Here is a 24,037-nt window from a genome sequence, read left to right on the forward strand (position 1 = left end):
CAGGACAGCTCACCACACAAATACAAACAAAACCATAATATTAAGAAATAGTTTAAAACTATACTACTGTGGTTTTTTAACTTTGAATATGTTTTGATGGATTATACCTGAATTTTTACTGCTGTTTGTGTTTAGGTAAAGGTAAAGGTTTCCCCTTGACATTAAGTCTAGTCGTGTCCAACTCTGGGGGTTGGTGCTCATCTCAATTGCTAAGCCTAAGAGCTGGTGTTGTCCGTAGACACCTCCAAGGTCATGTGGGTGGCATGACTGCATGAAGCACTGTTACCATCATGTCAGAGTGGTACCTATTGATCTACTCACATTTGTATGTTTTCGAACGGTTTGGTTGGCAGAAGCTAGAGGTAACAGCGGGATCCCATCCTGCTCCCTGGAGTTGAACCGCTGACATTTGATCAGCAAGCTCAACAGCTCAGTGGTTTAATCTGCTGCACCACCGAGGGCTCCTTTTAATTGTGTTGTAATTTTTGTATATTTTAAATTATATACTAATGCTTTTATGTCAAGTCGCTTTAAGTCCCCTTTGGGGAGATAAAGCAGGGCATAAATAATAATAACAACAACAACAACAGTCCTAGACATTTGGGAAGTGTCTGACATGTGATCCAATACAACAGCCAGCAGAGTGTCTGCTGTGGACTCATCTTGTTGTGTTTCAAATAATAACAATAATAATTTGTAAAAACTCAATGAAGTTCCAAGGCTATTTTAAAATATAACAATGTGGTTAAAAATACAGTACCATGCTTTAAACAGGCATTTAGAGAGGAGTATTTAACTTTCATATCTTCATCCTATGGAATTTTGGAAATTTGCGGTTTAAGGAGGAATTTTTAACTGCCTAAGGAATTTGGGATTTGTAGTCAGAGAGCTCTAGTACCTTAACAAACACATGACAAGATAACTATAGGTTGTAACGATGACAATCAAAGTGCTATATGCTTGTGTACTATGAAAGGGACCAGATAAGAATCCAAAGGGCATTACAATTACAGGTCTGCTTTTCTCTAGAACAGTGGTTCTCAACTTGTGGGTCCCCAGGTGTTTTGGCCTTCAACTCCCAGAAATCCTAAGAGCAGCTAAACTGGCTGGGATTTCTGGGAGTTGTAGGCCAAAACACCTGGGGACCCACAGGTTGAGAACCACTGCTCTAGAATGTATCCATATAAACCCTAGTTTCTTACCAGATTAATCCATATAAATACTAGTCAGATCCAGTTTATTCAGGAAAGGCACAGATACGACTCCTGGACAAAATAGCCTAGATATACCAGAATGTGTGTCCCTGTCACGCATGAGAATCTGTGGTCATTCACACCTGACTACCAGGTGGCTGATACCAATTTTTGTCAGTGTTGATCATTTGTTTGGTAAAACAGTAACAGTGAAATCCAGCTACTCTTTCTAAACAGCACTTTCAAAGACAATTCACATGTAAAGACAAGTCAAAGCATTGGGGGAAACGAATTTTAGATCGAGAATGGATATATTGCACAGCACAGTATTTTTCAATAAAAGCAAAAAATGACAGAGATTTCATACCTCTGGACTTTTGCGATTCTGTAAAATTTGCTTATCGGTTTCTTTGGTAGCAAAATACTGGGTACATCCACGATTTAAATACTATTGGAACAGAAGTAGACAGTGTGAGATGAAGCACAAGAACCATAGAAGAGACTATAAAAGGTTAGTCTCCATCTTAATTACCTCTCAGTAGACATAAAACATTTGCCCTGAAGTCTGGATTGTGGTTCCATTTGTACTCTATTAAATATTCAGTTTGAAAATTTACCCATGAATTTAACCATCCACAGCTTGAAAATATACCCCACCTACAAAATTCCAAAAAGCAAGCCACAATTTTGCTGTTTTAAATAAGGAATACTATTCTGCTAACCCATTGTATATAATGGCACTTGAGCATCCACATATTTTGGAATCAGTTGGGAATCCTGGAACCAAACCGCAGTGGATACCAAGGACCCATTGTATATTACAAAATCAAAACAAATGGTTCCCTTAAAAGATACAGATTGAGCAAAATATTTCTTACACATGTCTACTTGATAATCAAAAACTATAGCTAAATGCTTTTAAAACTTAGTTGCAGAAAACAGTTCTGTGTGAGATAAATGAATTGAAGAAGAAAAGAAATAATTTTAAGATATGTCATAGGAATTTTTTCCATCGCAATTTTTCAACAGTTGTACTGTTTAATGCATACAGCTAACACTAAAGCAATTCAACAGCTGAATGACATACAAAGTAAAGATACTTAAAAGATTCTGAAGTACACATAACTCTCAGTGGCTGCATTTGGAAACCACAATAAGCTATTGTTTATTGTGACAAAATCACCCTAGTCTTTCTCATGCTCACATGCTCAGCTTTTACCCTCTACTGCAACCCTCTGCTGTCAATAGCCACATTTAGAGCAATAATATAAATTTATAATACTCAGAAGTAGAATTTGCAGTATTATTCTGTTTTTAAAAAGGATACTATTTTCCTAAACTCTGAAAAACCTAAAAAATATCAGTTGGATTTTGGTGTACAAAAATTAGGTTTTATAAATCTTATAAATCTGATTTCATTACTTTGTGGCAGACCGCAAAACTGTGAGATACCAAAATAAATAAAATCCTGATTTCTGTTAAATGTTCTGATTAAGCTGCATTATAAGAAGAAGTGGGCATATAAAGAGTCAAACAGCTGGCTCAAAATCAAAATTTAGTATATGTTTTATAATTTTATAGTTTGAGTCCAATAGCAATATACCTATAAACCTAAGGAAGCTGTAATTATTTCCGTTGATCTACTTTACACATGGCTGGATCCAAACCCTTGTAAGGATTTTCGAAAATGAATGGGAAACAAGATCCACATTGAGTCCCACCTTTGGGGAAATATTTATATCTAATATATATCAAATAAACTCACCCTAAAATTATCTGGTGAACTTAAATACAGTTTTTCTCTTATATCTTCAGGGGCTCCAGCACACAGCCTATAGAAAATATGATAATTTCGTTCTTCTTTGCCTTGGACACAGATCCTGGATTTCTCTAGCAGATAATGTGATACAAATCCACCAACAACTGAATTCTAGAAGTAAAAAACAAGGCTTTTTATCAAAGGAGGAAAACCACATGTATTGATATAATTATGTGTCTGTTTTATTTTACATGGCCTCACAGATATAAACAAAACTAGAAGAAACAGAATGAGATTCAGCTAATCATTGTCATGGAACAGTTTTTGAGAAGCAGCCAAGATATCTAACTTGGCCAAAAAAAATGTTGATGCTGCTTTGCTGTTATCCCACAGATGAACTGCTGGAGCTACAACAGCAGGCAAGTTTAATAGGAAGCAAGCTCTGTTGAATATAGCATTTTTTAATATATGGGAACAGGATTGTGTGTTGGTAAAACACCACTTCAGTTGATAGTGAATCCACACTGGGCTCCAATTTGAGCTTTAAAGAAACTATCCAAGTATTGAATCCTTGTTTCTGTTTTAATGGGAGTAGAAATCATCACTCACAAAATTTAAGAGTAACTGTCACAACATTTAAAATGATAGCAAATAGGCACATTCAATTTGCATTTGAGTCTGAGATACTATCTGACACAGGGTTGGGGGATCTTGGGCCACCAAATAATTTGGCCTACAACTCCCAGCAGCTCCTCCTAGTATGATCAATGAAAAGTTGCAACCCAATGCCAAGGAAGAGTAGCGAGAAAGTACAGATCCCCAGGCCGAAAGGCAGAGATTTCTCAAGTTAAATCTCAGAAAGACATACACAAATAAGTAAGGATACCTTTTCATTGAAATGGATTTCTACAAATTTCCCAAAGCGGCTACTATTGTTGTTACGAACAGTCTTCGCATTGCCAAATGCTTCTAGAAGTGGGTTGGCTGTTAAGGCAGAGGGAAAGTAAAGCAAGCTTAATAAAAAATACTTAAAGAAACCAGAGGAAAACAATTTACATTTTTAGTACTGGGAAGCACAGAGAAAAAATAAAAAATGGTTGAATCCAGAATTTTTCTCCCTATCCACTGAAGTATTTTTCAATGTGAAAATGAGGGACAATGACTTTAACCAATTCTCCCTTCTCTTGCAGTTCCCCAAAACTTCTGAAAATTTGCTCCAAAGGATTGGGGAATTGTGCGAAAGAGTGTGGTATTATGTGAGTTGCAGGGGGAGAAAATTGTCTAAAGTCATCTCTGCTCCTTCTTCTCACTTGGCATTCAATGAGAAGTTTTCTCGGATCATGCTCCCCTGGCAGGACCAAACCCTGGATTCAATTTGTAATTTTCCCACATCATCAGGAAAAGTATTGTTATCACATAGCCATTTAACTTGAGATTCAAGTATATCAAACATCTATGCCAAACCACGTACCTCTTTTTAAAATGAAAGGAAATTAAACTGAGAATTGAGAAAGTAATTTGAGTTATACAATTAAGGATTAATATTTTGATGGAAGGAGTAAAAAAATCCATTTGGCAAGCACAATCAATTTAATTGTTTGGCTTCCAGCCATAGTTTTACTAGCAATTCTTCCACAAAGTTAAAATGTCTACTTGTATATCATCATAATAACAACAACTAACAGCTGTTGAAATGAATATTTTCCTAATAAAATATTTATAGATGAATTGCATTGCCTTGCCCAAGTCAGCACTCTCCAGATGTGCTGAAGTATAACTCCCATCATTTCCAAGGTCAGTGATAATGGACAATGTGTATACCCAGTATACCTAGAGAATGTCTGGCTGGGGGCCTTTGTATTTCATTAATAAAACCATTGACATTTTTTGAATTAATAAATTAGGGAATGCTTCAACTCTCCCCCCTTATATATGTAAATACATTCAAACAACAAATCCCTCTCCCAAAACCTGCTTCTGAATACATAATTGAAGCAAAAACTCAAGGAAAAAAGCAGCTAGACATCTCTTCTGACCCAGAGAATACAGCCAAAATGTGAGCTAGCAAAGTCAGATGTGCCCCAAAAAAGCTGGCTTTAGGCAGGAAAAATAACTTTTAAGTGCAGTAACCTGTTTAATATGCCCACCTCAAGCTTGTCCAAGCACATACATTCTCTCTTTGTGAACAGAATGCACCAAGCTTCCTAACTGCTCTGGTAACCCCCCCCCCCCCTCCCCCGGATCAAAGCAACTGATAGAGCAAAAAAGAAGACAACAGCCCTGAACTAATGGTGCAGCTAGGAATACAGACACGGCTGCCAGCCTTGTAACAAACAGATGCCTGGAGTTGTGCCCAGGCAATGTGGACACAGCTGATCTGCCACATCCCTGGCTAGCAATGACCACACTCTTCAATAACTGTATCCCATATGGACCATCAAAAACAACATTAATAAGCTTGAGCATGTAGTCACAGTCACCTGTTGTAGCATCCCAATGAGCAAAGACACTTCCACTCAGTCCAAACAGATAGCACATAATCAGTGTCAGCAGACAATGGCATCATTAGCAAAGCTATCGAGACTGCATAATGTTCACTGTGTTTGGCTTGCTGGATCAGACTATAAACTATCCAGCCCAGCATTGTTTCCAAAGGGAGTCAAATTAGAGGCTTTTGGAAATCAGGATGTTCCAGCCTTTGGCATTTAACATGGTGGTTGAGTGGAGGTTTAGTTTTTGTTGTCAATTGTGGCTCTATTTACTCAGCCTTTTACTATTAACAAAACTGTCTTATGTTCTTTGCAAATTCCGTATTTAAAACTGTACTTTTTCTCAAAGCAAGACATTTAAAAAACATTTAGTTCTAAGTATATTTAAAAGACCTTTTAAAAAAAGGCAAAGATGCATTAGAAAGAAATTTCAAAGAAAGTGATTTTAAAAACAGAGTATCCGAGAAGAACAAAGACAGCAACTGATTACACTCTAACAACTTTTGTGCTTCCTTGATATTTTTTATTCTTGTCATTGCTGGTTTGTAATAGTCAGAACAATTTGAGCAGATGCATGACCAATCTGGATAATAAGTTATCTAATTTGTCAAGAAAATGTATAACAGACTCACAACAAAGACACAATGTTCACATGAAGCTCATTTGAGAGGAGTCTTACATGGCTACAACAGGGCTTTGTGCGTAAATCTTTTTGCTGTAGCAATGCAGCCACACTATGTGCATGCATGTTAAGATGTGCTCAACAACTGCAGAGTGGAAACAAAAACCAGTGCAAGTGTGTAGTAGCAGCTGCCCCAGGGTAAGACATTTATTTCAAAGCTTCACCCACTATCAACAAAAAATACCTACAGGTACCAGTATTAAGGAATGAAGCCTCAGACACTGTGTCCAACTGGCAGTCACTTTCTGAGATGACACGGATATGGAATATTTGTATGTTCGGCTGTAATTAAGCAACATTATTTTCAATTATTCCGTTGACTCTTAAAGAAGGAAGCACTGCTCTGAATTTGATATTGGCTATCAAGTCCATAAAGCAGCAATAGAACTGCTCAGTCTAGCTTTTCACTGGCCAGAAAGTCAATAGGCTACATTACAAGTGCACATGTGGAAGAACTGTCCTTGATGTAAACCCTGTTTTTATGTGCTGAACAGCACTTTCATGAAATAGCACCTCATGGTTGGCCACAGCCTTTTCAACTTCCATGCAGCAGGAGACTTGCCCTTTAAATTCCTGCATACTGGCAGGTGCCCTTGTGAAGCCTAATTCTACTGAGATCTGGTTGTTGTGTGTGTCTTCAAGTCAGCTTATGGCAGCCCTAAGGAAAACCTATCACAGGGTTTTCTGAGGTAAAAAGTGTATGACTTGCCCAATGTCACCCAGTTGGTTTTTATGACCAAGTGGGGATTTGAATCTTGTTCTCCAGAGTCAGAGTCCAATGCTCAAACCATTATGCCAAACTGACTCACTACTCAAAGGTCCATGCTGCTATCTACAGGACTTGTGAAGAAGGTAGCAGCAAAGTCCCGAGTTTGTAAATTCTATAAGGAAAGAGCCTAGTAAAAGGAAGGAGGAAGGAGAATGTAACCTCATTTTTAGAGAAATGTTTCTATGAGTCTCTGAACAATTCTTTCCATAAGCTGATGCCAGATCTTTTCTTTAACCCTCTAGTTATAACCTGACTCATTGTACTCGTTTTACAAGACAACTCTCACTTGCTTCAGTAATCTGCTGTGGAAAATATTCTACTGCCTCTTGCACTAAATAGTCCATGGAACAACACTAAAAATACAACTTCTCCTTCTTTTGGACATAGTGTCTAGCAAAAAGAAATTGATCTTTAAAGATGTATATATTCTGCTCATATAGATACCATAAAGTTAAATGTTGAAAGAGCATGAATAAAAGTAGTCCTTTATTTACAAAGATTTGACAAGGCCTGGATGATATCTTCACTTTTTAGTAACTTGGTAAGATAAGTGGGTGTAAACATCACATTTTTCAGGATGTTGCCACAGAAAATGGCCATAAACTCTACAGTACTTACTTATTTATTCATATAAAGCAAAAATATAGGTAGACAGTACCTTCTACAATTCTTTCATCAATATCTTGTCCACTGCCATAGGATTCAGTCAGATACCTTCAAGAGATATAAAACATAATATTTAGTTGTGCTTTGCAATAGTCTCTCCTGGTACACCCAAACTATTACTTGCTTAAGCAAATCCACATTTGTTCCTCATACCAATAACATACTGGTAAATCAGAGCAGGATTCAGCTAAGAAGACCTTGGGATCAAGTGACTAAGCTTCTATGAAATCTACACGGAAACACAGGCCATTCATTATTCCCCAATCTAACCCACATCTCAGAGTTGTTTTGCGAATACAGTGAAGTGAAACCCATGTGTCTATAGTATGGTCACTTCAACAGAAGATGGGAACTTGTACACATAAGGAAATTTAATGTTTCTGCAGAGAGATTAAAATGTCTAGAGTAAACTTTTATTCAGACGAAACATTTTCAACCAAAGATACAAACCGTAAAACAAATTTAGTGTTTTCTGTCTTGCCAGCTCCCGATTCTCCAGACACGATGATTGACTGACTCATCTTGAGTACTTTCATGTCCCGGAATGTTTTATCGGCTGAAGTAAACATTTAAGAGGGCATTAAAATGGATAGGCAGTAGCACATAGATTAATGTTTTCATTAGCCATTTGAACCCTACATAATGCTGTTGTGAAAGCAACATTTGAAGTAATGAAATCAAAATTTAGCTGCTTATATTAACTGCCTGAGCATTAAATGTGCACTTCCTACATGTGAGAGAAGAAAGCCAGGTTAAAGATGGAGGAGAGGCTACAACGCACATATTTTGCCTTTCAACAGAGGAGAGATGGCTTAGAAAGAAGAGGCAGGTGGTGATCACTGCAGTCCCTCATCCTCTGCTACGTGAAGTAGAAGCCTTACTAACTAAGTCTGGTGGCCTGAGGTAGTGGTCTCACTCTAGTCCTGTTGTGTTTATTTTGACATTATTTTTTCATTCTAACTTTTTGCTATACTGTCAACAAGTTAGCTAACAAAATGCATAATATAGTTCAGATTAAAAATAGATATCAAAAGCATTAAAGTTGAGGAGGGATGGGACTGGCATAGTATCTTTAAGAGACAATGAGAATGGCATCACAGTTAATAATAGTTAATATTGAAGAAGAAGGCAATGATAAACCGTCCCTGAAGGCTTTTAGCTTGAAAAACCTATAATGAGATAGCATGAAATGAACCAAGAAATAGTGCCAGAAGATGAGACACCCAGGTCAGAGGGGAAGAGCAGGGCAAAACTAAGAACAGCACTGTGGTTCATGACACAATTGGAATCAATTGACAGGATGTTCAGATATTGACATTCTCAGAGGTTACAGGACTATCCAAAGCTACACAACACATTATGGGAACACAGAATGTGAGGAGCATGAATCAGGGGAAGGTAAATATTGTAAAACAAGGAATGTAACTTATAAACATTTCAATACTTGGGGTGAGTAAGCTAAATAGGACATAAATCAGACATAAATCAGTGTTTTACTCATGTTATGAACATCTAAGAAAAGAGTGTGGCACTAATAAGGAAGAGAGATATAACAAAAGCAGGCAAGAGATACAATAATTAATAATAATAATAATAACTTTATTTTTATACCCTGCATCCATCTCCTTGAAGGGACTCGGGGCGGCTTACATACCCTGTTTCCCCGAAAATAAGACATCCCCAAAAAATACCGTGTTTCCCCGAAAATAAGACAATGTCTTGTATTATTTTTTGCTACCAAAGATGCTCTAGGTCTTATTTTCAGGGGATGTCTTATTTTTCCATGAAGAAGAATTCACATTTATTGTTGAACAAAAAAATGAACATTTATTATATACTGTACAGTAGTTGTCATCACAAACCAGCATAACTAGACAAACTGTGAATCCTATCAAGAATTTCTTGTTACTACCATTATTTTCATTTACAACTGGTATGTACGTTTACCAATCCTGCATGGTCTGGTGTTCTGTTTGGCAGGCACTGGGCATACTTCCAAACAAAAACTTTGCTAGGTCTTACTTTCGGGGGAGGCCTTATATTTAGCAATTCAGCAAAATGTCTACTAGGTCTTATTTTTCGGGGATGTCTTATTTTCGGGGAAACAGGGTAAGACCTAGTAGAGTTTTTACTGAATTGCTAAATATAAGGCCTCCCCCGAAAGTAAGACCTGGCAAACTATTTGTTTGGAAGCATGCCTGGCACCCGCCAAACAAAACACCATAGCATGCATAGCATGGTAAATGTACATACCAGTTGTATATGGAAATAATGGTAGTAACAAGAAATTCTTGACAGGAGTCCCAGTTTGTCTGGTTTGGTTATGTTGGTTTGTGATGACAACTATTGTACAGTATAGAATAAATGTTCACTTTTTTGTTCAACAATAAATGTGAATTCTTCTTCATGGAAAAATAAGACATCCCCTGAAAATAAGACCTAGCGCATCTTTGGGAGTAAAAAATAATATAAGACACTGTCTTATTTTCGGGGAAACACGGTAGGGCCAAGCCCAAGTGGTTACAGACATAGTAATTAAACACATCAATATAAAAACAGATTAATAAACATAATAAAACCACATTGAAATAAAACCTGGTATGATAAAAAAAAACCTAAGGAAGTTCATAAAAAATGAACTGGACCAGAGAAAGTGCATACAGTGAGGAATGTAAACTAGAGAAAGAAGTAAGCAACCCGGGACCATTATTATTGGTAAGGGGCTTGGGATGAGGTAAACATAGGAACTATTTCCAACTGAAGGAGTAGAATAAAGTGCAACAGATATATTATTGATCACCAGGACGAACCCTAACATGAGGGCAAGGATCATTTGCCAAAGGCCTGTTAAAAGAACCGAGTCTTTTGGCTCTTCCTAAAAGTTTGAAGGGTAGGGGCTTGCCTGATCTCCCTAGGGAGAGAGTTCCAGAGTAGGGGGCCACCATGGAGAAGGCCCTCTCCCTCGTCCCCACCAACCGCAATTGTGAAGGCAGTGAATATAAAACAAAATCTGATCAAACAATATCAATAGAACCTCAGAGAGAGTAAAAATTATCAATATGACCATGATCCAAGGTTATGCTTCAACTAAAGAGACAAAAGAGAAAGAACTGAAAAATTATACTCTGGAATCAAGTCAGAAAATAAAGACACATCAGATCAAGACACATTGGTAATTGCAGGTGATTAAATGCTAAAGTAGGAGCAGAGAAGAACCAAGCATTGTTGAAGAATATGGACTGGGATCAAGAAATGAAGTAGGAGAGCAACTAATTTAATTTTGTGAGGCCAACAATTTGTTCATTGAAAAAACATTATTCAGGCAAACAAAGAGGCACTGGCATACATGAATATTACCTGATGTACAATACAGAGATCATATAGATTACGCCAAATCAATATGTTTGCCAAAATACAATCTGAATAATATCTCCTTAGAATTCAGAGGTAATGTTAAATATAGATTTGCACTGTTAAGCCTTATTGACCAGGAGTCAAAAGAGCTCTAGAAACTAGGGACACTGCCAGGGAAAAATGTAAAAAGGCATTATCTGCAGCCAAAAAAAGAAAAGAAAAGCTTAAGTGGATGAAGTTAAGGACAGACATGAAGAAAAATTAAAAGGAGATAGAAATAGGGTCAGAATGCTGAGTGTAAATGTTCAGTGACTTTTGCATTTGAACAAAGAGAACTACTAAAACAATCAATGCTGAGAAAAAGAAGATGGAAACAAAAGAGAACAAGAGATTTCTTCCACAAGATCTGAAAAGCACCTTTAAAACAAGGGTGGGATGCTTTATGACTACTTTCTTCAGTAGGTTGCAGTAATCCAATCTGATGATTGCCAAGTCATGGTCATGTGTGGCATAATTGTTATAGGAATGACTACAATTACTACGTCAGCTTGAGTCAGTGAAAAGTGCTCCTGACTGCAAAAGGTCGGTGAGTGTCCATTCACAGGCTGATTCTTGCAATCTGCTAAAATAGACCAACCTCCTATGTCCAGTTCTTAATTCAAGTTGCAAATGAGTTTAATTTTCAGTCCTCATGAAGACCATTATTGATGTCTCTTTAGGACATCTACTTACCAATTGCATAGACATGTGGTGGCAGTGTCCCAAGTGATTTACCGTGGTACTTCTTAATAGCATCAGAGGAATAGAGTTTCGGTATATCGAAGTAAGGGTTCACTGCTATTAAGATGTTGGCTACATATGTCTGCAAGGAAAAGTTATCACAAACTAATTAAAACTTAAAACTTCTATCAAAAAATTCTAGAGACCTACAAAAATTCAAAAGAGAAGGTGTACTGGCACATTGCCAGGTCGATCCTTCTGAATTTAGGAGCAATAACTTCAAGTCTCCTTGAATTCAGAATCAGACATTTACATTTTGCCTTGCTCTCTTACTCAAGTATTTTGTTATTTGAATGTTTTTATTGCTTTATTTTAAATTTCATTGCAAATGACCAATGCATGCACATTGTACTAAAAATGGAACTTTTTAGGGAAGGAATTCCAAAATCTGGGAGCCTCCACCAGGAAAGCCCTCCCTTGTTCCCATCAAACAAATCTGAGAAGATGGTGGCACAGGGAGAAGGTCTCCTCCAGAAGATGTTAGAGCTCTAATGGGTTCAGACATGGATATACAGTCTTTCAAATAAGTTGGAAACAAGTCGCGCTTTACAGGTCAAAATGAACACTTCAAATTGTGCCCAAAAATAGACCAGCAGTAAATGGAGCTATTGGAACAAGGGAGTAATGAACGTCATAAGGCCAGCCCCAATTAACAACCTGGCTGCAGCTCTTTGAGTCAATTGAAGTTTCTGAGCATTTTTCAAAGCCATTCCCATGTAGATAGTATTACAAAATTCAAATGTAATATAAAGAAGATATGTACTACCACGGCCAAATCCAACTTCTCCAGGAATGCATGCAGTTTGTGCACTAGCTGTAACTGTGTGAAAGCACTTCTCATCAATCCTCTAAACTGGGCCTCCAGGCTCAGAGCTGAATCCTGGAGTGCAAAGTGCAAACCTGTGTTTTTGAGGGGAGTGTTATCCCATCTAACACAAGCTGACTCCCTATTCCCAGATGTGTCTTTTGACTGACCAGAAGCACCTTTGTGTTGTTGACTTTAAGATGCCATATTGGTACCCTGAATAAATGAACCCTAATCAAACCATTATCTACTCAAAACTTCTCTTTGTGTATTTGTAAGAAGCAAATGAGTTAACAAACATGTAGTGACTAAACTTTTTTTGAAACAGGACATATTTCAACAGCCCAATGCAGACAAGCATATAAATTAGCACTGAAAGTTCAGGATTTGGAGGGGACTGGTTTTTAACATAATTGCATATCTGTTTCTGGCATGCCTGGTGAAAGTATCTTCCTTCTATTTCACAGCTGTCACTTGCCAGAGCAGATGGCAAAGACTTGATATAATTTAGTCAGAATCCATTACATACAATCAGGCAATCTGATAGCTACATAAAAGATTAAAACAGTCATTTGATCTTGAAGGTGTCAGAGTAGGCTGGCATTTTCCTCCTCCAGAGAGAACGAAGAAAATGCATCTTGTCTTTCACTACACCTTATTGCTAAACCAGTTTCTGGGAAATTTCAGCATTATTTATGTATTTATCTACATGTGAAACACAGATGATATTGCACAAGTCTTCATGATCCTAAAACTCTTCAGCTTCCTAAGGAGATAGCTAGTGACTCAGGAAACAATACAATATTATTTCCACATAGACAGTAACAAAAATTCAAAATGGTTTATCTAAATGGTTTTGTGACCCAACCTCCAACCCACTTTTAAGAGTAGGACAATACTTACATAAATTCTGTCTTTGCTGTACCGAACTTTTATGTTATGTAACAGGGTGGCTTCATTTAAATACATTAAGGAACCTATAATAAAAAAGAGAACTGGTTTATATGAACCCTAAAAAGAACCCACACAGTTTAATGACCAAGTTTCACTGAAATGGAGGCGATTTTGCTTAGCACCACAGGCTAGCAGCTTATAGTACTTAGATTTTTGGAACAAAAATAATATGGTTAATTTCTTTGACAGATGGGAAAATAAGGAATTGCTTTTTAAACATTATAGCTGAAAGAGCCACTAATTACATTTCAATCTGGCTCCAGAATTGGAACTGGAACTGATTATTTTTTAAAAAATAAATTTTCCAGTCTTCAAAAGAACATCGGAAATACAGAAAGTGGGACAGCCACTGCAATACTACCAGGATAACAGTATTTGGTGGTTAAATTTAGAAATCTATATGAAGGATCATTGGGCTCACTTATCCTGATAGCATCCTCATTTCGTAGCAATAAACATGAAGGGATAGTATATTTAAAATGGCCACAAAAAAACATACAGCGGCCCATTGAGGGACAATTTCATATATATGCCACAAGAACAGGTATTGATTAGCTGCCATGGTACTGACAATTGCATTGCTTGGAGAGTCGTGACACCTCAGAGAAAGAAGCAGCATTAGGAACAACCACTTGGCCTTATATTGAATCTCAACCCCAAGTTATAACTCTCTCAGTCTTTTTTCACTGAAGTGGTTCCAGCAAAAATACATTACACCCATCTTTTCCGCGAACCACAAAAGGTGTTCTGAGAGTATACAGCTTTCATTTTTTTCCCATATGCCATCAAATATTTAACAAATCGGGCCAAAGATTCCATTATTCAGTATCTCCATTCAATCCAACACATCTGGATTTATCTAATTTCAAAAGTGAAGCATGGCCAGGTCTGGTTAATATCTGGAGGAGACACCATAGAGCTCAACGTAAGCATAAGAAACAGTCCTGCTAGGCCAGTAGCCTGACTCAGTATAAAGAGACTTTTATGTTCCTGTTTTTCATGGTTGGGAACAAAATCTATATTGCTGCATTTTAATATTTTTATTTCTGACACGGAAATGGAGTTGCTATCTCGGGTGCCTCCTGAAAAACAGAAAAAGTCAACCAAACTTTGTGAAATACAGCATACTCCAGCAGTTCAAAACGGAATTCCGAAAAAACCCAGGGTTCCACAAAAACATTCTTTAAAATCTTTTCAATGCATCTCTGCTTTAAACACAAAATTTTTATCTATGTCACTGGATGACTTCTGGGTAGGTCTGATAGACATATAGCTATCACCTGCCAGAAAGGCTATCTAAGCAATGCTCCCCTTCATGTCCGCCTACTGATGTGAATTGGGCTTTTCAGCATATGCTTCCACCAAGAACAAATTTAGGGGTAGGTTGGATGCCACTCTAGATATACGTACTCAGCTGTTGAACATAAAGTCAATTTCAAAACTATTTTAAGTATAAAAATAAAACAAATATTTTATTACTTTAGGTGTGAATCCAGTATTTTCCTGTATCAAAATAAAGGTTTTGTGGTTACATTTAAAATGTTTTCTCTTTATGTCCAAACCTACTACATTATACAAAACACTCAGGCAATAGGTGTAGATGAAAGGGGGAAGAACTTTGTGGGTTTACAACAAAGGGGCAGAGTTAGGGTTCCATGGGGGGGGGGGGGGGTCATCTGAAGGGTTCCAAAAGAAAAAAAGGTTTGGGAATCACTGGCATAATCCCATCTTTAAGTTTGGAAGAAAACGTTTTTGGATCACAACTTCCAAAATCCACCTGCTGTGAGTCATATTGGTTGGATGATTCTGGAGGTTGTACTAAAAAAAACCCTCTTTCTTCAAGCTGTGTTGACATGCTCAACATGTAAAGAAATGAAGAAAATTGAAGGTCTTGGACTTGAGAACTAACCTTCCCTTCAAGCAAAGTTTGGATTATAAGGAAAGCCATAATCTAGATTTTATTTAAAAAATTACACATAATGTGTGATAGGCAGTTACAGCTTTCAAAGTGTTTACTTGCAAGTATGACAAGTTCTAAACAATATAATTATCAGATTTTATCCAAGTTATACTTTACATCTTCACTTACAATTATCTTCCACATCCTTCTTACTGTCTTCCTCTGCAGGAAATACTTGGTTAATAGCAGCGAGAAAGGTCTGTAACAGAAAAGGAACAAGAAAATTTTGGGGTAATGCGCAGACTAAAAGTGTACTACAAATAAATATACTTGCTTAATTAACATTGTCAGGGAGGCAATTCGGGTCTTTTTTTACCCATATTCAATTCCCTTCAATATAATTAAAATCCCTACCTCAACCGTTGGAAAGAATACTTATACGTTTGTATTTACCCTTTTACATACTATCTTATCTATTAGTAATCTAGTTCATAATAGGAGTTAATCTAAATAACTATTAATAGCAATTCACTGCAGCCACATGAATGAGAGAATACTATTTTTACTAAATATTATACTATTTTTTTCTTTCTTTATTATTTCTTTTTTATCCAGTAAATCAATTTAAAATATTTAGACCGTCCTTCTAAACTCCCATGGAGTATATAAGCTTTCAGATGTTTGAACTGCTAACATGATATTTATATACTTAACAAATGGAATCTGGTGAATGTTTTAGCAATTTTCTATCCTGCTGGTGTTTTTAGCGCTAGCCGCACACCTTTCCCTTAGATTTAAGCCCAAAATTTTATCCCAGATATTCTTATTTAGTTCAGTAGATTGTTTAGGCAATATCAATTTATCTTTCCTTCATATTTCAAATTATCAATATTCCTTTATTTACCCTGATTTCAAAACTGTTGTTTCCTCTTAACTCGACTGTTAGATGGAGCAGTTAGTTAATTGAAGACATTGATATATAGGGTGAAAAAAATAGTTGCCTGATACTACATGATAGCCTTCTGACTTTGAATGAAGGATTTTAACTTCTTGATTCAATTTTACCACCCATTTAATTAAAATATTTTCCTGGTAACTCAATATAGCATAACTTCCAAGTCATATACCAAAGGCTGGAACAGATTTTACTATATTCCTATCACTGTTTTTTTTTGGCCAATAATATAAAGTGTTTCAGTGCAATAAGTAAGAAGGAACTACATACTAAGAGGAAATTCTCATCCATTCTGTATCTGCTCAAATATTTCATGTTAACACATGAAATAAAATTAATGGCGTAAATTAGGAAAACCCATTCCACCTTACCATACTTTGCACTCTGTTCCCATGCGAACAGAGGTTTTTGATAATTCGTTGCTATTCACTCCGTTTTTCTGATAATTCAACAATCACACTTAGAAGAAGAAATCTCAAACTCATAGAGTTGGAAGGGGTTCCATATGCCATTGAGTCCAACCCCACACCTAATGCAAATATTCCAGCTACATCATCCCTAGTCATTTAGCCTCTTTCTGAAGATGTATGGAGAACAAGACTCCAACACCTTTCTAGGTAACTGGTTCCATTTTTTTCATATCATGATATTTACATTTTCCATACTAAAAACATCCTTCAGATTTTTTTTAAATAAGTGGGTTAAAGTTCACAAAAACTGTTAAATCAAGTTTAGAAAGAAGTATTCATTTATTTCCCACCCTTTCCCCAGTGTGGGACTCAATAGGTGCATCTATGCTGTAGAATTCAGTACAGTTTGACATCACTTTAAAATCATGGCTCAGTGCTATGGAACCAAGGGAATTGCATGCTTACAAGATCCTGAGCCTTCTCAGCCAAAGAGTGCTGGTTCTTCACCAAACTACAAATCCAAGGATTCCAAAGTATTGAGCCATGGCTATTAAAGTGGTGTAAAACTGTCTTAAGTCTACAGTGTAAATGCAGCCAAAGCGACTTAAATGAGCTAGAAGAAACACAATTAAAATTAACAGTATACAACATCTAAAAAGAAATGAAACCATTATAAAACTTTAATCAGAGTAAACTAATTAAAATCATGACATTTAAACACATTATGCAAGGATGTATCACACAATCTTGTTGCTATAATAAATTTATCAGATCAGATAAACTTAGCTGTTTTCTTTGTATGATTTAGCTGTCATCTATGTATACTAAGAAGATTGGAAGGGGGTCACTGGATATATGGGGAGGTAGGTCACTGGAAGAGGAAATATGGCTCTTATGAAATACTGAATGTCATTCATGGATTTGTTCTAAATCTGGCTATGTCTGGATTAAATTCCAGTTGTCATGCTTTTCAGTTCCTGAATAGATGCTATGTCCAAGCTTTCAATAAATAGTGCAAATAAAGCTAAATGAGAGAGGGCACTTCTATCATAGTTTTGTTTCTAGACACATCACATTATCCAAGGTTTTCTGTTTCCACTGTAGAGAGCATGATTTGAATGTCATCTTCATCCATACTAGGGCCATTTCATACTCTACAATTATAGCATTATGGTTCTAGTGTAACTGCTATGGCTGAATTCTGTGAAACCCCAGGGATTGTAGTTTGATGAGTAATTAAAAGAGATACCTGGTAGAGTATTCTAAATATTATTCCTAGGATGGAACCATGACAGTTAAAGTGAAATCATAGTCCTATAACTGTGTAGTATAAAAAGATCTTGGTCTTTGAGAACAAAAGAAGAAGCAGTAAGCGTTTAGATACTTCTGCCCATCTTTAAACCCAAATGAGAATATAGTATATTCCAGGCATGGGCAAACTAAGGCCCGGGGGTGCTTACCTCAGACTCTCCCCATTTTTTCTGTCCTCTCAGCATAAGGACAAGGTGGCCTGCCGCATCCTTATGCAGAAAGGACGGGGGAAGATAGCACACAGCAGCTGAGAGCCCTCTGGGGGGCTCTCAGCTTACCTCTTGTCTCTCCCTCCTCCAGGCATAAGGACGGGCAAGCGGTCCCATCCATATACTGAGAGGATGGCCTGAGGAAGGCATGCAGCGGCTGAGAAACCTCCAGAGCACTCTCAGCCATTGCCTGTCACACCCTCCTCTCACAGTAATGCCAAGAGGACAGCCCAAAGATCGGGGGGGGGGGGTCAGGGAAGAAGATTGGGGCTGTCGCTGCGTGTCTTATTTTCCTCCCAGCATAAGGATGGGGTGAGCAACCTGAAGATGACCGGGGTGCTGCTCCACCCCTTCCCTGCCCCAGCCTCATCCTCTAACAGGCCCTCTCCCTCCTGGGTCCATCCCACCCAATGCATGCCCGGCCACCCCTCCCCTCCCAGCCCGACCTTCTCAGTAGGGCCCACAATGCAGCCCCATGGCAAAAAAATTGTCCATGCCTGGTATAACCCCTGTGCCCATTACGGATACATTCCTCAATTTACAGTGGAAACAGGAAACCATGGATAACAGTAAGCTCTAATGAAATTAATGACTTCTGCTGGAACTTATCATAGAGTTGGCCTAGAGGTACCTTCTCTTGGAGAGGTATTCTCTCCTGGAATTTGCTAAATCCTCCGGGTAACTTCTATGGTAACTTCTGGTGGAAGCATATGACAGAACTGCCTCAAGGAACTAGAAAATATCTCAAGATTAAATAATTTTCTAGATGTGATTAGATGAAACTGCGAGTTCTAGTCCTGTGGATATAGGGATCTTAACTCTATAGCAAAATGGGAAATGGAACCACTAAATCAATTTAAATGATGGGATACAGGATGTCAACAGGTTATGGTATGTACGATAAATACCTAACTCCTGAACAAGTTTCCTAAATTCACAAACGTCTATATCCGAAGTTCCCCATTCACCACCAACACTCTTCTATAAGAAGGGGAAAGACTTCACGTATGTTTCATGAATGCATACACCAAGCATTCAAATTCTAACAGAGAACAAGGAATCTCCTGCCTATGCAGTTCTCTGCAAACATACTGGAGCCATTGAAAAACTGCCAATGTCTTTTCTGAGAGCTAAATACAACCCATTCAGATAACAGAGCCATATGTTTGAGATTAAAATCCCTAAAGAGGATCAGTTTCATCCAGAAGAAAGCAAAAAAGGATGGTAGGGGGAGTAAATAATATAGCCAATCCAACTGTCTTAATGCATTTTTACAAACACTCTCCCACGTTAGATGGGGGTGTTCCAGTTTCTTGATTTATATTTATTCAAACACTTGAATGTACACACCAAGCATTATTGATATTTGTATATATGCTGGCTGTTGGCTCCACAGAGATCAGTGTTGCTGTAATGAAAATGATACAGCTTTGCTTTCAAGTACCATACACACCTTTGCGGGAAGGTTCAAAAGACTGTAGAACAGGGCTCCTTAAACTTTTCCACTTCCAACCCCTTTCAGCCTGACCCCGGGTATACAGGCATATGAAATACGTAGAAAATCAGACATGTACTATAAGAAATCAGCATTTGCAAGGCTTGCTAAACAGGCTGATTTTCCCTTTTTACGAAGTACTGACGAAGCAGCTTCCACAGAGTCCACTGTAAATACTGCACAATAGATCGTGTAAATGTCTAAAACAGACATTAGGTGACATTAAAAAAACTTTTACTGTTACCAAATTTTTCAGAACCCCAACACTGAGCTAAAGGAACCCCATAGGGGGTCGGGACCCACAGTTTAAGAAGCAGTGGAGTACCACAAATTATTACAATCTATTAATATCCAAAAGGCCTTATAAACAAACAGAAGCAAGATAGCTGTCATCCATACATACCTATCTGTGTATCAGAAGATCAGAAGTGTGTGTGTGTGTACATGCACACATCTGATATATAGATAATACAGTGGGAAGGATAGATCGTCAGTGGGCATGATTGTCAACATGCGACCCACTCATATTTAAAATGAGTAAATCTTAATATTTCCACAGTTTATGGTCACTGAGTCAACTAGGATTCAGGCACAAATTTTGCCTATGAGCTACCAGAAAACTGCAGCTTTCATACAAACAGAAACTTTGTATGAATTTAATATTAAATGCCTGCCACCTTATAATGCAATAGCTGTACATGTACAAAAAGGACATTAAAAAGAACAAGATTGCTTCTTATTCTTATGAAGGTTTCTGTTCCCACAGTGGCCAAGCCTGTAAGTAGCCCAAGGGGGTAACATTATCTATCACAAGGCATCTTGCAGTTCTGGGTTTAAGTATTGGTGGTAATATATAGCCATCATGACTAGGAGGCAATGAATACACAGTTACTATGCAATACTATCATATAGTATTGCATAACTTTGCTTACGTTATCTTTTGATATTTCTTCCATGTGGTATGAATTTCTTCCAATGTGGTATGGTACAGCAATATTTCCATAGCATGAAAGATTAAGGGAGTTCTAGTTTGTGGCTCATATTCTCTTCTTAAACTAATACTCAGAATTAAGGTCCATAGTAGGCAATGGACCTTCAGTATGTCACAGCATACATCCACATACAGTAGAGTTTCGCTTATCCAACTTTCCCTTATCCAACGTTCTGTATTATCCAACGCAGTCTGCATTTTAGTGGTTAATGTTTTTGTAGTCAATGTTTTCAATACATTGCGATGTTTTGGTGCTAAATTCGTAAATACAGTAATTACTACATAACGTTACCGTGTATTGAATTGCTTTTTCTGTTGATTTGTTGTAAAACATGATGTTTTGGTGCTTAATTTGTAAAATCATAACAGAATTTAATGTTTAATACGTGTAATGGAAAATCTTATTTTAATAGGGATTTTTGTCTATGTTATTAATGTTGGTTTATGGCAAAGGTAGGCAGGAGTTAGCTACTTCTGACTGGTTGTGCATCGCCATGGTAACGTAGCTACTGCTGTAGAAATGTAACTATTTGGAGAGGCTAGCAAGAAAGGGGCGGAGCTAGCTGAAAGGAAAAAGGAGGGAACATTTTAAAAGTCATCTCAGTTGTTTTCTAGCTAGGGAGCTAGAAGGAAGACGTCTGTCTGTATTTGAGTTTATAGCTGGTGAGCTAGAAGGAAGATATGTGTGTTCAAGTTGTGGCTTCCAATGTTATATTGAAGTAATAAGAGACTGATTTAAGTCTGGTTCTCAGTTAGGCAGAACTGAGAGGAATAAGGAGTCTGTTGAGACTAGGTTTCAGTCAGTTTGACTTTAGTGAAGAGTACCTTTGAGTTTTAAGTGCCCAGTCAAAAAGGCCGTGGAGAAATACATGTTTCTGGAAGGAAAGATAGTGCCTCGACAAGTTAAACTAAGCTTTAGCGTTTGGAAAGTTATATATATCAACAGCTTTGTGTAACCAAGTGAGTGCAAGACAATATACGTTATAACAATCAAGTGGAACTGAAGAAAAGAACCTTTGTAACAAGATATGCTTTATGTGCCAAAGAATAAATAAAAATTTATTTGTTTCAATAAAGATAGTGTCTTAGAGTTGTGAACTGCACTACAGAGTCTGCGAGGATTTGTCCCTCACTCTCCCCTCAGTACCACATTGCCTCACACATGCGCTCATGTGTTTATTGTTGGCAGTAGTTGGGACCCTGAAATAAGGATCGCCCCTTGCCTTACTGAGAAGTTCACGGGTGCCTAGTGTATTACATATAAAATGGTGGCAGAGGAAGGGTATTGAAATTCCCTCTCTGTCAGACAAGTTTTGTGCCTCTGGTGTGTGTGTGTGAGTGTGCATTTTACATTTAATGGTGTCAGTGGTGGGATAAAAAGATTTCCCCCTGCCTGTTTGAGAAGCGTCTCTTTTGCCTTGTGTTTTACATTTTATGGTGGCAGTGGTTGGGATCTTGAAACAGAGATTTCCCCTTGCCTGATCGTGAAGTGCTTTTTATACAATAGGCTTTTCCTTAAACCCTCCTTATTAGCCAACATTTTCGCTTATCCAACATTCTGCGGCCTGTTTATGTTGGATAAGCAAGACTGTACTTGACAATAACCCCCAATGAAATTCAATAAGATTTGCTTCAAATCTATCATCTGTTTATCTGTTATCTAGCTTGCTAGCTATCACATATATACCACTACATATAATCCGGATTGAACAGCCCATATCTGGAATGTTTGGGACCAGAAGTGTTTTGGATTTGGGATTATTGGTTGTTGTGGTGGCTTTTAATTTTTTAAAAAGGACTATCTGCATATACCTAATGAGATCACTTGGAGAAGGGACCAAAATTAAATATGAAGTTCATTGATGCTTTATGCAACCTATACACATAATCTAAAAATAAATTTATAAAAAAATTAAAATATTTTTGTGCATGAAACAAAGTGTGTGTGCACTGAACCATCAGAAAACATTCTTAGCCATCCATGTGAACAATTTCAGATTTTGGAGTATGTCGGATTTCAGAATTCCAAACAAGGGATGCCTCAGCTGTTAATATGTTTGCAACATAATAACGAAGAAAAATTTATTCGCAACTAGTTTCCATAGCATAGCAAGCTATGAGGAGCTAGTTTCCATCTAGTAATTAGGGAGGATTTTTAGGCAAGTAAAATATTATTTGGAATCTGCCAAGGTTTATAAGCCTCAGAGAGTTTTCTGATAGTGGATTTGGCTGTGGGGAAAACCATAATATTGTAATTCATTGTTTTCTTTCCCATGCTATAAAAAAGAAATGTCAATGTGTCTTGTTGGAAGAGTTCCCAGAGATGTGTTTGTTCATTCTGAGGGGGAAAATGAGGAACTGAGTATACATCAGACATCTGATATACATTTGTTTTCTTCTTTTAAAGATAATATCATGAAACCATGCAAGCACTCTTCCCTATAACACCCTTATTGTCTTATAAACCACTTTATATGTTATTAAATGTAGTTTCATGATAACACCTTCAGGAAATTTCTATATCCTAAGAAAGTGATCACAATCACAACTTCCTGAGATTTCACTACTCATTCAAGGGACATTATTGCATTTAGTTCACTTCCTTTTCATGAAACAAGACTTCACCCTTAGCAAAACACTGAGATACCTCAGAAGAGGGAAGTCTATGACTTCACCTCTTGATCTAAAAACAAAGAAGCTTCCAGGTGCTAAATATTCAGAATGCTATGGTACTGTAGTCCTAAACAGTTTTAATTTGAACCAGACATTCCTTTGAACCCGGTATGGAAAACCTCCGATCAAAATGTTTTGTCCAAAAATAGCCTGGTCACTAGTAAGGGACTGTAGAAAATGCAGTTTAATTGGATGCCGAAAGGCATACTCTAAAAGTACAAGTGCAAGTGAAAATGGCAGCCAATTGTCCAGTTTCTCAAGGAATCTGGCAACATCCTCTTCACAATGTCATCACAAATTTTCTATATTTGGCAACCATTACTTCTTCCAGTAGCAACTAATGATACCAAGCAGGGGGAAAAATACAACTTCACCATATGAAGTTGCACTAGAAATTATAAAAACAGAAGCATGGTCAGGTTTTAACAGCAATCATCCATTTAATAGGAGAAACTATGCTCCCTAAACATATCTAGATCCCAGAAATATGCAATAAAATTGGGTATTTATCTGACACAGAATGAACAGTTTCACAGAACTATCAGCCCTTATGAAAAATACACTGGGACAATTCAAAGTTTCCCCTTTAATTGATGTCTTTTTTCTACACTGAACTGCATTATAACACAACACAAAATAGCT

General features: G+C 37.3%; 1 protein-coding gene across 7 annotated transcripts in view; it reads right to left on the bottom strand.

Annotated features, from left to right (window-relative positions):
* Positions 1–24,037, bottom strand: part of myo6 (myosin VI) — a 159,187-nt gene that overhangs the window by 78,859 nt on the left and 56,291 nt on the right. For all 7 annotated transcript variants that reach the window (XR_010006448.1, XM_008122048.3, XM_008122043.3 and 4 more), the window contains exons 3-10: positions 15,541–15,610; positions 13,401–13,474; positions 11,645–11,774; positions 8,009–8,114; positions 7,551–7,606; positions 3,839–3,936; positions 2,959–3,123; positions 1,561–1,641 (exon numbers count right to left, since the gene is read on the bottom strand). Coding sequence is in view for 6 of the 7 variants with exons in the window: in XM_008122048.3 (XP_008120255.1) it covers positions 1,561–1,641; positions 2,959–3,123; positions 3,839–3,936; positions 7,551–7,606; positions 8,009–8,114; positions 11,645–11,774; positions 13,401–13,474; positions 15,541–15,610 (780 nt within the window). In the remaining variant the exon portion in view is untranslated. The remainder of the gene's footprint in view (positions 1–1,560; positions 1,642–2,958; positions 3,124–3,838; positions 3,937–7,550; positions 7,607–8,008; positions 8,115–11,644; positions 11,775–13,400; positions 13,475–15,540; positions 15,611–24,037) is intronic.

The sequence above is a fragment of the Anolis carolinensis genome, chromosome 1, assembly GCF_035594765.1.
Source record: "Anolis carolinensis isolate JA03-04 chromosome 1, rAnoCar3.1.pri, whole genome shotgun sequence".
Taxonomy (NCBI): Eukaryota; Metazoa; Chordata; class Lepidosauria; order Squamata; family Dactyloidae; genus Anolis; species Anolis carolinensis.